This window comes from Vigna radiata, chromosome 7, assembly GCF_000741045.1.
Source record: "Vigna radiata var. radiata cultivar VC1973A chromosome 7, Vradiata_ver6, whole genome shotgun sequence".
NCBI classification, from domain to species: domain Eukaryota; kingdom Viridiplantae; phylum Streptophyta; class Magnoliopsida; order Fabales; family Fabaceae; genus Vigna; species Vigna radiata.
The window spans coordinates 28,685,732-28,697,990 of record NC_028357.1 but is presented as its reverse complement, the minus strand read 5'-3'; the positions used below and the strand labels follow the sequence as shown (position 1 = coordinate 28,697,990).

Sequence of the window (12,259 nt, the reverse complement as noted above, 5' to 3'; positions counted from 1 at the left end):
GGTCACAGTTGCTGGGTGGTTCTGGTTTGCCTCACGTCCCGAAACGAAGCCGTTTGAGTTTGGCGAAGAGAAGAGAGCAACAAAGTGGTTGCTGTCAGATGAGCGTGCATACACACTGCATGCATACACTGACACAGGAACACTGAAAACACGGAGAGAGAGATAGAGAGAGAGAGTGTGGTGTGAGGGGCCATCATTTTAACAGAACCTGCTTTTACTTTATTACTTGCTTTGAAGCCAGAACTGAACTACTAATAAAGAAGCTATTATTATTATTATTATTCACTTTAAAAGCCTCACTTTAAAGTCACAAATCAATTATTATTTCTTTCCAAACTTTTATTTATTTATTTTCTGCGAAAGATGGACAACTTGGACTGTTGTATATTTCGTGAATGCTTTTGTTTTGTAGCATAAGAGGCTACGAGAAGAGAGTGGGAAAGGAGAGAAGGGTGGTGGTGGTGGGGGCAAGGGTGTTGAACCAAAAGTTTTTGATCAGAGAGAGAGAGAGAGAGAGAAGGAGCACTGTGATGATGGTTGGCTTTTTGTGTTTGTGTAGCTGCGGTGGCTGCCAAAGATGAGGAACAAGTTATCTTTTAGAAGGGTGGTCTTTTGGGTTTGGTTGGGTAGTTTGTGTGATATGTGGGGTTGTTCTTTCAGGATATAGTGTCACTCATGCACTGAACTTTGTGTTTCTTGTCGTGGCCACCCCATGTTAGATTCTTCTTACTTGGCAGAGCCAGACATACATGCCTTCTGATTTCAGATCTCTTTGATTGCCTCTGACTCTTTGCCTCCACCACTTTCCTTTCTTGTTATCTGCTTCTACTCGTTTTACTCTGCTTCTCATTAAATCCACTTTGCTTTCTCCAATATTTATTGCGGGAAAGAGAAGAAGAACAATTCAAGCTCTGGTACGTATACTGTCTTTCTGTTGAGATTTCTTCCTGTCCCTTCATATTCTTCCCTATCCATTCTCTTTGTTCATTACACTTTGCTACATTATATAAAGCCTCTCAAGGTTTAAATTTAAAAAATAAAAACTTTTGCCAATTTCTGTCCTGGGTCTGCTTGATTTTGTTTTGCTGATTTTAATTTATTGTATTTTTTGCTGTATTGTGTGTGTTTAGCTGAACATGAAAATCTGCTGCGGATTGTCTTTTTTTTTTTTAGTGAAATCAATTGATCACTATGAAGCTTGTTTTCTAATGTGTATGCAACTTTCTAGATTTAAATTCTGAGAAATATGTTGTTGTCCGCCTATACAGAGTCTTTCAATTAATGCCTTTTTTCCTGGACCAAGTTTGCATGTGCAATGATTATTGAAGCAGGAAACACCACTTATTTCTTAGAAATTGGAGCCAATGTTCCACTGCTTCTGTGGTTTTTCCCTTGATTCATACATGTTTTGTGTTGTGGCAGGTGCTGAGCTTTAAAGGAGGGACAAAGCTGCAACGTGGCTAGCAAAGGAAAAGGTGTAGCTCTTGGTGTCAAAAATAAGTTATTGGAACCAACAAAGAGAGAAGAAAATGAACCAAATATCTAGAATCAAAAACATAATTTATCGTGGTTGGGGCGGTGGTGTCAGTTTTGAGCAAGTGGGGTTGTCTCTGATTTTGTCTTTGAGGAATTGTTTTTATGTTTGAGATAGTCTGTTTCTGTTAGCAATGTCTCCTAACATGGCCATTCTTTTCTGAGGTACTTGGACTGTTACCATTGCAGTAAGTAACCTTATCTTTGACACTTCCCAAGTCAAGTGAGCAAAAGAAAAACATTTAAAAAAACTCTCTTAGCACGCTTACCTCGTTTTGTGAAAAAGATTCGGTCTTAATAGGAAATATACCATATTTCTATTTGATCCTCCTTTCCTCACTCTGGATTCTAACAAGTTATCTCATTCTTTTTCAAATCTAAACTGTGGGTTGGTGGTTTCTTTCAGAGGTAGAGCAACATAGGGAAAAAAGGAGTAGAATAGTCATTTCCTTTGGGGAAGATGAAGTTTATGAAACTTGGATCTAAACCAGATTCTTTTCAGAATGATGGTGATAATATCAGGTACGAAATCAATCTCATCTCTCTACTTAGAACATCGCTTCACATGTGATGTGTATGCAAGTTACTTTATTTACCTTCATCCCCTCTTTGATCGATGCTTTCTAACTAATTTCCTTCTAAATCCCAGTATTGCTTTCTTTTTGGTTTGCTTCCTGATATTTATTCGTTATTAGTGTTTTCCCTCCTCTACTCTACTCTGTGCAAATCAATCTTTACAGGCATCAAATCAGTTGTAGTTTCATGATTTTTTTTTTCTTGCTGGACTTCTCTTCGATTTTTATGAACATGAAAAAACAATCAGTTTTGGACTTTTTCTCTAAGAAAACAGATTGGCCAATAATTTAATCTTCGCTGTGTGCTATTCTTAAAATTATAGGCTATCATTTTCTGTCATGAAGATTGTGACTCCAGATTTCGACTGGATTTGATCTCTGCTTTGCTGTTCATGCACATATCATTATATTAGATTGTGATAGATTTGCTTAATTGAAGATGGATTTTTCCTCTATTTTTTTATTTGTTTTTTTTTAATATATCTCATAGCCTTTCTGATTTTCAAGGGAATAAAAATGTTCTTATCTGACAAGACATATTCCTATTTTTAGTCAATAGTGTCGAACTAGTATGCAGTGCTGGTCAGATGCCCGTGTGTTTAGACAGTTGAATACAAATTATAATATTAGAAATCTATATTTCATTTACCAATGAATTGATTTTTTTAGAATAATATTAATTTAAGAGTTACATAATTTTGTGTTATATATGAGGTTTTGTGAATCTTATGTCATTTTTTATAATCATTTTATGTCAAATTGAACTCTTTTCATTGTTTCCAGTGACATTTTGTAGGATATGGTATTCGACATATCGTCTTTTGTCATTTGACACGATGTAGTCTATATATACTCTGTAGTATTCACTCACTTTTGGAATGGTATTTATTTATGAGTTCAATATGCAAAGGGATTCGCCAATCCTCTAACATTTTCGTACAATCTAGTATTTTCAAATCGAATTCTTTCTGTGCTTTCCAGTTATAGTGTATTGGATGTGGTATTAGTGATCACGTCCTTTGTTGTTTAAATGCTATACTCCATAGTCTTCTACTAACTTTTCTTTGTTTTATCAATGTACAACAGCACAAAGACATGCATATCAGTTCAGTAATACAAACAAAAGAGACCCATAACGATCTTTTAATGGTGCATGTTTGAGAATCTTAAATAGCATAAACCGCGTTGCATCTTTTTCTTCTGTGGCATATTCAATAAATTTTCTTACAATATCTTTTCTTTATTCTTTGTTTCTTGTTTTTGATTTGTTACTTTCATTTAAAACTAATATGCTCCAGCATATTTTTGTCAGGTATGTGGCAACTGAGTTGGCAACTGACATAGTAGTTAATGTTGGAAATGTCAAATTTTATCTCCATAAGGTAAGATTCAATCTGACGTTGAGTTGATAAGGCAATCTTAAATATAGGTCACTTGTATATGAACTGCTCATTTTTCATGTGAATTAGGCATCTCTTGACCCCTTTATTAGAAAGGAAAGTCTGTAATTGATTCCAGCCATTATAAAGTTCTTCTGATTATGGACATGAAGGATAACCTTCATCATATATACCCGTCAATACTCATTGCAAGGGAAAATGTGGAGTCAAACAATGTTCTAAATTAGTGTAATCTGTTCTTTCCTCTTTAACACCATGAGAATTTTGATTAATGTACTATGGAGACAAGTTCAGGATCAAATATATCAATGCACGCATGCTTTGTATTTCTATTTTTGAGTTTACAGAAATTATATTTTATTTTCAAAATCGTTGTAAGGAAGTTGGCTAACAAAAGAAAAGTAACTATTTCCTTAAAATAATATCATCCAACCTGTAACTCTGGTTGTGGAGTTCATAATCTTCTCTACATTTGATCATGACCTTAAGCTTCTCTGTCTGTGCAGTTTCCTCTTTTGTCGAAAAGTGCACGCATCCAAAAGGTGGTTACAAACTCTAGTGAGGAAAACAATGATGAAGTCCATATCCAAGACATTCCTGGCGGACCTGCTGCTTTTGAAATATGTGCCAAGTTCTGTTATGGTATGACAGTCACTCTGAATGCATACAATGTGGTTGCAGCTCGCTGTGCAGCGGAATATCTTGAGATGCATGAAACTGTTGAGAAAGGAAATCTTATCTATAAGATTGAAGTCTTCCTCAACTCTAGCATTTTCAGGAGTTGGAAGGACTCGATTATTGTTCTTCAAACTACCAAGTCTCTTCTTCCATGGTCTGAGGAACTTAAAGTAGTGAGCCATGCCATTGACTCTGTAGCTACCAAGGCTTCAATTGATACATCAAAGGTGGAGTGGTCATATACCTATAACAGGAAAAAGCTACCATCTGAAAATAGTAATGATACTCAGTTCAATAGTGTGAGGAAACAGCATTTGGTTCCAAAGGACTGGTGGGTGGAGGACCTTTGTGAGCTCCACCTTGATCTGTATGAACGGATTATAACAACAATTATAACCAAAGGAAATGTTTCTGGTGCTGTAATTGGAGAATCTCTAAATGCTTATGCCTCAAGAAGGATGCCTGGCTTCACCAAGGGTGTGATCCAGGGCGGAGATACTGTCAAGAATAGATTATTATTGGAGACCATAATTCGATTATTACCCATGGACGTGGGCAGTGTCTCTTTCAGTTTCTTGGTGAAGTTGCTAAGGGTTGCTATTCTGTTGGAATGTGAAGAGTTGGAGAGATCTGAACTGATTAGAAGAATAGGTATGTGCCTTGAAGAGGCCAAGGTGTCTGATTTATTAATTCGGGCACCAGACGGTGACACAATTTTTGATGTTGATATTGTGCAAAGGCTAGTAGAAGAGTTTGTAGCATGTGACCAACATGTTCAGTTGGATTCTCTGTTGGAAGATGAATTTCAGGAGATCAGAAGCCCCGGGATTGTATCGGATACTTCAAAGGCTAAGGTGGCAAAACTGGTCGATGGCTACCTTGCTGAGATTGCTCGTGATCCAAATTTACCTCTTTCAAATTTTGTTAATCTTGCTGAACTAGTATCAAGCTTTCCTAGGACATCTCATGATGGCCTTTATCGTGCCATTGACATGTATTTAAAGGTAAATAATCTTTTGTTTTTCACAACCCAAAGGCTTGATCCCATTGACGTTAACCATAAGGCTTGAGTGAATTTACTATGTGATGCAGGAGCATCCTGGAATTAGTAAGAGCGAAAGGAAAAGAATATGTAGGTTGATGAACTGCAAGAAGTTGTCTGCAGAGGCTTGCATGCATGCTGTGCAGAACGAGCGGCTTCCCATGCGTGTTGTTGTGCAGGTTCTTTTCTTTGAGCAGCTGAGAGCTACAGCATCTTCAGGAGGCAACAGCACACCAGATCATTCCGGGTCTATCAGGGCCTTACTTCCCGGTGGATCACATGGGAGCTCAAGGTCTACTATTACAAACACAGAAGAAGAATGGGATGCTGTGGGAACAGTTGAAGACATAAAATCTCTGAAAGGAAACAACAAAGGCAACGCTGAGAATGTTTCTGCTAGTAAAATGAAAAGTCTGATGTCAAAGAAGATAATGTCAAAGATTTGGTCAAGCAAAGAAAGAAGTGGTGAGCTAACTAGTTCTGATACATCAGAAAGTCCTGCTTCCACTGTTGTAGAGGAAACAAAATCTACCCCATCTAGAAGCAGGAGGCATTCGGTATCTTAGACAATGTTCTGCATACTTTAGAGCTCCATTTAGTTATTGTATAATCATCTCACTCAAGTAGCATCAGGAGTTAGAGGATACTGACATCTTCCACCTGATAGATACTTCAATCAGGTCAATGTAAGTGTGAGCAAAAAAAATGAGGTTTGTATCATGCCTCTCCATTACTAATATTAGGTTAGGTGTGAGCTCTAGAAGTAAGTGACCCAGTTTTGATTATTGGAAACTGGTTTATGACGTGCTAAATTTGTAATTTTAGTTTTAAAGGGAACCAATCAGATAAGGATGGCGCAGAGAGTTTGAAAGCTTGTGTTGGCATAATTACTTAGCTGTGATCTCTGATTAATGATGGACTGTGAAACTTGGACTTAATAGGAGCCTAATTGGTTTTAAATTATCAAGAAATTGATTTATTGCAAAGAGTTATTTTAATCCATCTCATTAGTTAGTCTACCACCATAAAATAATATTAACATTATCTACTATTCTACATATACAAATCCATTCATGTAACTTTAGGTCAATACAAGTAAAGCAAAGGTCTAAGTTGTTATTGATAATCAGTAGAAAACAATTGAATACGGTAGTTCCAATAAACTTATTTAATCATTTCAAAAGAAATAACAATATTCAATATCAATTTTACTCTCATGACTAACACTTTCATGCTCCTTGTAAATTAGTCCTTTTTTTCCATAGGATCTCAACACTCTTTTTTCCCATGAAAGGACATTAAGATGTTCCTATGCAACTCTAGATCACAAGAGTGTTAGATTCTTCATCATCCCATCACTTAATGTGATAAATGTTGTGTAGCTGAACATTTTTTGCTAAATTTAAGTTTCTACGTCTTAAAACTTTTTCTTGGGTGAGTTGAATTAGAATATGTCTCAACCCTAAACACAACGAAAGTTGGATCTCGGGCTGAGGATGAAAATCACCCTTAACATTAAATTTTCAAAATTTCTATTTACACCCCCTCGTGTTTTTCTCACACTACTGTTTTTCTAAATTTTCAAAATTTCTATTTGCCCAGTAATTCTGTTAAAAGTTTACTGGGTTAAGAAAGGGAGTTACTCCCTGCACCTCCCCAATTCTAACCCCCACCCCCCCATTCCATTTTTACCCTTTTCTTTATTTTTTCTATTCCAATTTTATCCCTTATTAAAAATTTATATTTAAAAATACAATTTTATAATTTTATTCTCCCACCCCCACCTAACCTTTTTTTTTTTTTATCTTCATGCTTTTATCTTTACGCTTTCTTCCCAAGAATTCTTTCTTCTATTTTTCTATAAATTCTTTCTCCCATATTTTTTTTATCTTCATGCTTTCATCTTTAGGCTTTCTTCCCAAGAATTCTTTGTTCTATTGAGATATGAATTTCTTCTAAAAGAATTTGTNCTTAAATTATTACATCTCTGCATTATGTGGTGGTATTCTATCAAACCTCAACAGTGATAATTGAGATATCTCTGGTGTGTGGTGGTGTTCTATCCAACCTCAGCATTAGTGGTGGTGTTCTATCCAACCTCAGCATTGGTGGTGGTGTTCTGTCCAATCTCAATCTCAGCACCGATCGTCGTCTTGGAGAGTGCAGGTTAGTACAAATTTCGTAAAACCGTAAAAACGAATGCTGACTTCCGTTTCCTCATAAACGGATGTGGACATCCGTCAACGGATTCCGAGATCCGTTTCAGAGTTTTTAGAATATTATGATTTTGTTAGTTATATTTTTAAAGATTTGTTTTTATTAATTTTATTTTTAAAAATTTGTTTTTATTAATTTTATTTTTAAAGATTTGTTTTTATTAATTCTAAATACAATAAACTAATAAAACAAAAAATTAAAAACGTAACAAGAAGTTAAAATATAATTAGTTAAAATATAATTAGTTAAAATATAATTATTTAAAAGGAAAAAAACTAAAAACAAATGAAACGGATAGCGACATCCGTCGACGGATAGCGACATCCGTTGACGGATAGTGACATCCGATTTGGTGTATGTCTTCTTCTTCCTCAACGCGCTCAACAGCCACAGAGATACGATGCAAGTGAAACAGAAACACCAACACAACACAGACACAACATATATACACCACATATATACACCACAGAGAAGACAAACTCAAACAGAAACACCAAATATCCAATCTTACTCTACACATTGCACGTTTAAAAAAAAAAAAAAAATTAGAAGTAACTAACCTGTCGACGCTTGCACCGCCGTACACCACCTCTGCGCCGCCGCACGGCANCTTTGCGCTGCCGGACCAACACCTCAAAACAGCCTCACAAAGGAAGGAGTGGAAGAGGGAGAATACGTAGTGGGAGGAGAGTGGGAGAGTGGAAAAGTTGCAGAGATATGGTGAGGGTGGGGGTGGGGAATTCGAAAAGGAATATCTGAGAGTGTAAGAGAGAGGGGGTCAGTGTAGGTGTAGGGTAGGTTAAACAGAGGGGTAAAAGGGTAAAAAAAAAACCTTAAGGGTTAATTTTGTATTTAAAAAAAAATTAAAAAAAATTGGGGGGTGGAGGTTAGAAATGGGGAGGTACAGGGAGTAACTCCCGTTAAGAAATTACCAAGGATTCATTTAATAAAAAAGGAAAGAAACAGCCCAAAACAAAAAAAAAATGAAAATAAGAAAGGTAAATTAAAATACTAAAAAATAAATTATATAAAATGTTTAGTTTAAAAAAAGAACACATCAGTTTTTGTTTTTTATTTTTAAACTCACATTTATCCATTATCAAAAACACTTGCATATGTGGTTTTTGAACATTATCGGCAATAATACCTTTTTAAAGAAAAAAAATATCCAAAAACAAAACCCTTCATAGTAACCTAATCCTTTTCAAACCAAAATTAGAATTTGGCTACTATGGAGCTAAGGTTATATCCTTAGAAGAGGTCTAATTCTAATTTAGTTTTCTGTTCAATTTTTGTAACAATCTTTATAAAAGTATATTAATATAAAATCAATATTCAAAATATTAAGTTTTATTTAAACATATTAATAATATATTTATACCCACAGTAATTAGTTTCTAAAAATATAATAATTAAAAATTATTTCATTGTCGTTTTATTAGTAAATTAGTAAATTATTAAATTTAATATACAGGAATATAATAAGATTAATTGTCATGTGGAATATGCTTTTTGGTAATTATTTTAATAGATTGTATTTCACATTTTTTAAAGAATTTTTCATTTAAGTTTTATTAAAATAGTTTACTAAAATGACCTCATATTATTTAAGTAGAACTTATTTATTTTTTACCTCAGAATTCAATCAAGAGATTATAACAAAATCATTCTGAGAGACTTATCAATTTAGCAAATATATAAATAATATAAAAATAAGGAGACCGATGTGAAAGATGATAATGAGATCGAAATTAGATCCAAAAAAGTTTTTAAGCTCTCTTTTTTGTTTTTCCTATGTCACTTTACATAGAACTTGGACTTGGCTTTTTGGTGGATACATGAGGATATGTTGCTTCGGTTTCATACACGGGTGGGTAGTTATTATTTTTAGATATTTATTATCTTTGGGTTTTTAATATCTGTTTTAAAACAGATTGGGTAGTATACTAGTTGATCTTTGGGTATTATTATTCACAAAAAATAATTAAAAAATTAATTCATATACTTTTTAATTAAGTTTAATTAAAAATAAAATAAAATTATATTTTATTAATTTAAATTTAATTAAAATTAAATTTTAATTTATATTTAATTTATATTATACATATATATATATATATATATATATATTTGTAATTTTATTTCAAAAATGTAGAAAATATGATGTGACAACATCTTATTAGTTTTTTAGGGTTAAATATGTTTTTGGTCCTTTAACTTTCAGTGGAAATTGAAATTAGTCCATCTTCAAAACTTTGGCCTAATTTAGTCTCCAAACTTTAGAAATGTATGAATTTAATCCTTTTAACCAAATTTTGTTAACTTTATTTACTGTTTCAAAACACGTTTCTTAGTTAACACTAAAGCAAAAATGTGTCAAATAGTGTAAGCAATTAAAATACTATCATGAAACATGCTTGAAACATCAAATAAATCTAAAAAAAAATAGTTAAAAGGACTAAATTTATACATTTGTGAAGTTGAGGAACTAAATTAAGTCAAAGTTTTGAAGAGGAACTAATTCCAATTTTCATTGAAAGTTAAAGGAAAAAAAACATATTTAGCCTAGTTTTTTATGTTTGAGTGGAGGATATTGTTTCATGTTAAGTTCTAATTGGACAATTGAGTAAGCGGTGGGTCATGACACTTGGCAGCTTCTAATTGAAACTAAATTTTTAGTGGCCCATTTCTTAAAAAGTGAAAGTGTATAAGTAATTTTGGGGTATAGTATATATTTTTCAAGAATTTGTTGATTTGGGCTTTACAAGGTCTTTTATAACTTTGATGAATTTATTTTCACACTTTGAGTTTTTGAATGAGCTTAAATATAATCTGACCTGCATTAAGAAACAATAGAATATTAAAAAATATTTGTAATTAAAAAATTATTTTTGATACATTTTTTTTTTTTAATAGGTTCGGAGGTCCCTATATTTGGGGTTTGTTTTAATTGGGTCCTCTAATTTTGAAAGTGATCAATTAGGTCCCTAATTTTGTCAATTTGAATCAATAAAAGTCTTTCTGTTAAATGTAGTTAACGCCATGAAGTTTTTGAACATGTGGCACGCTGACGCTTCCAGGTGACACTGTTTCAAGTGCATAGGTGAATTATAAAAGTGTGAAATCCCTTTTAATTTAGGGATTTCACCTTCAAAGACAACTTTTTAATTTAGGGATTTCACCATTTTATAATCCACCTATGCACTTGAAACAATGCCACCTGGAAGCGTCAGCGTGTCACATGTTCAAAAACTTCACGGCGTTAACTGCATTTAACAGAAAGACTTTTATTGATTCAAATTGACAAAATTAGGGACCTAATTGGTCACTTCAAAAATTGGAGGACCCAATTGAAACAAACCTCCAAATATAAAGACCTCCGAACTTATTAAACTTTTTTTTCTTACATGCTCAATTAGTCTAATTATTGTAAATCTTAATTAAACTAATCTTTTAAGTATAATAATCAATTAAAAAGTCAAAATAAGAAAAATGATGATATAAATATAAACTCATCAAGTATTTACATGGATTGAAGAACGATTTGTTGTTTGTTTTGAGTGATTAAGCTTGCCATGATAGATTTGTGGGAGGGAGGATTTTCCTCTCTGCCTTGAGATGAGAATCAATTATCATAATTATTTGTTTTACAAATTAATTCTCCTTGTTATCGTGGTTTAATATATACGGTAGCCTTTCTCTGTCTTGCAATCTCTATAGTGAAAAAGAAAAAAAAAATTGCTAAAAACCTGTGTTACAATCCATGCAGAATAAGAAATTGATGAAGACAGTGTGTTGCAATCCCTTTTATGAAGAAGATGAAAAGGTCCCTCAAGATAAAGTCAATAATAATAATAATAATAATAATAAATTATTATTATTATTTTTTATAAATATTATTTTATTTTATTTAATGGAATCACTCGCAATTTATTTCAACTTTATTTTTAACAATCTTATTCTATTTCAATAAAATATTATCATTTTTAACTCTCTTTTTTTATTTTAAATAAGGTTTACTGCATAGTCAAAATATTCAAAGTAGTTTTATTTATTTTTTTTGTTGTTCCATATTTTGTAAAAAATTAGTCCTTTTTATTTATAGACTTTAAAAATGATGTCGGTGTAATTGTCTTCAACCTGTCTTCAACCATAAGAGAATAAATTGTCTAGTTATTGTCGGTGTGTTAAAAGTTGAAGTGATTGGATAAAAGGAATTGGTTAAGATTCATGCAAGATGTAGGTGGTATTGCTATAATCAAGGACACAAAAGTATAAATCTCAAAAATCCAATTCAACAACCTACAAACCACATATCCTAAATTCAAAAATTGAGAAAGCAAAAACATAAAATTTCAAATTCCAAGATCATGAACACCAAAACCTAAATCGTGATATTAACCCAAAAAAAGAAAATTCAATTCGTAAATAAAGAAAAGAAAAAAAAACAATTCTGATTCAAAACCTTTATCTGAAATCTCTAAAATTTACAATATCTGAAACACAATAAAAGGAAACACCAAAGCTCCTGAACGAAGACTCTCATCACCGTAGAGACGCCTGAAAACGAAGCCATCGCGTCGCTGCTGCTGACACCTACAGTACCTCGAAGATGAAAATAACTTCTTTCACGTTTCCCCTGTGAAACACTCTCGAACCAAAATAAAAAAAAAGGAATAGAACACCACGTTAATTTGATCCGTTGTGATATAACTAGACAAATCATCATTTATTTATTATTAACTAAGATGGACATATAAATAAGCAAAATAAGTATTAAACAAAAAAAAATAGAGTACGGTAAGATGTGAAAT

At 32.9% G+C, this 12,259-nt stretch overlaps 1 protein-coding gene across 4 annotated transcripts; it reads left to right on the top strand.

The window, feature by feature from the left end:
- Positions 1-405: 405 nt before the first annotated feature.
- LOC106768635 (BTB/POZ domain-containing protein NPY4) lies at positions 406-6,140 on the top strand. 4 transcript variants are annotated; one of them, XM_014653885.2, is made up of 6 exons: positions 406-914; positions 1,423-1,475; positions 1,940-2,055; positions 3,421-3,490; positions 4,015-5,190; positions 5,279-6,140. In XM_014653885.2, the coding sequence occupies exons 3-6, from the start codon at positions 1,994-1,996 to the stop codon at positions 5,792-5,794; spliced, it is 1,824 nt and encodes a 607-aa protein (XP_014509371.1). In that variant the 5' UTR covers positions 406-914; positions 1,423-1,475; positions 1,940-1,993; the 3' UTR covers positions 5,795-6,140. The 4 variants fall into 4 exon arrangements, with proteins under 4 accessions (XP_014509371.1, XP_014509370.1, XP_014509369.1 ...); XM_014653884.2 differs by having other exon boundaries at positions 1,423-1,698; XM_014653883.2 differs by having other exon boundaries at positions 1,423-1,721.
- Positions 6,141-12,259: the final 6,119 nt, after the last annotated feature.

Excerpts from the sequence above, each read along its gene's own strand:
- LOC106768635 (XM_014653885.2), top strand. The coding sequence starts at position 1,994 with ATGAAGTTTATGAAACTTGGATCTAAACCAGATTCTTTTCAGAATGAT. Across the intron at positions 2,056-3,420 it reads AATGATGGTGATAATATCAG|GTATGTGGCAACTGAGTTGG; the intron begins GTACGAAATCAA and ends TATTTTTGTCAG. Across the intron at positions 5,191-5,278 it reads CCATTGACATGTATTTAAAG|GAGCATCCTGGAATTAGTAA; the intron begins GTAAATAATCTT and ends TATGTGATGCAG.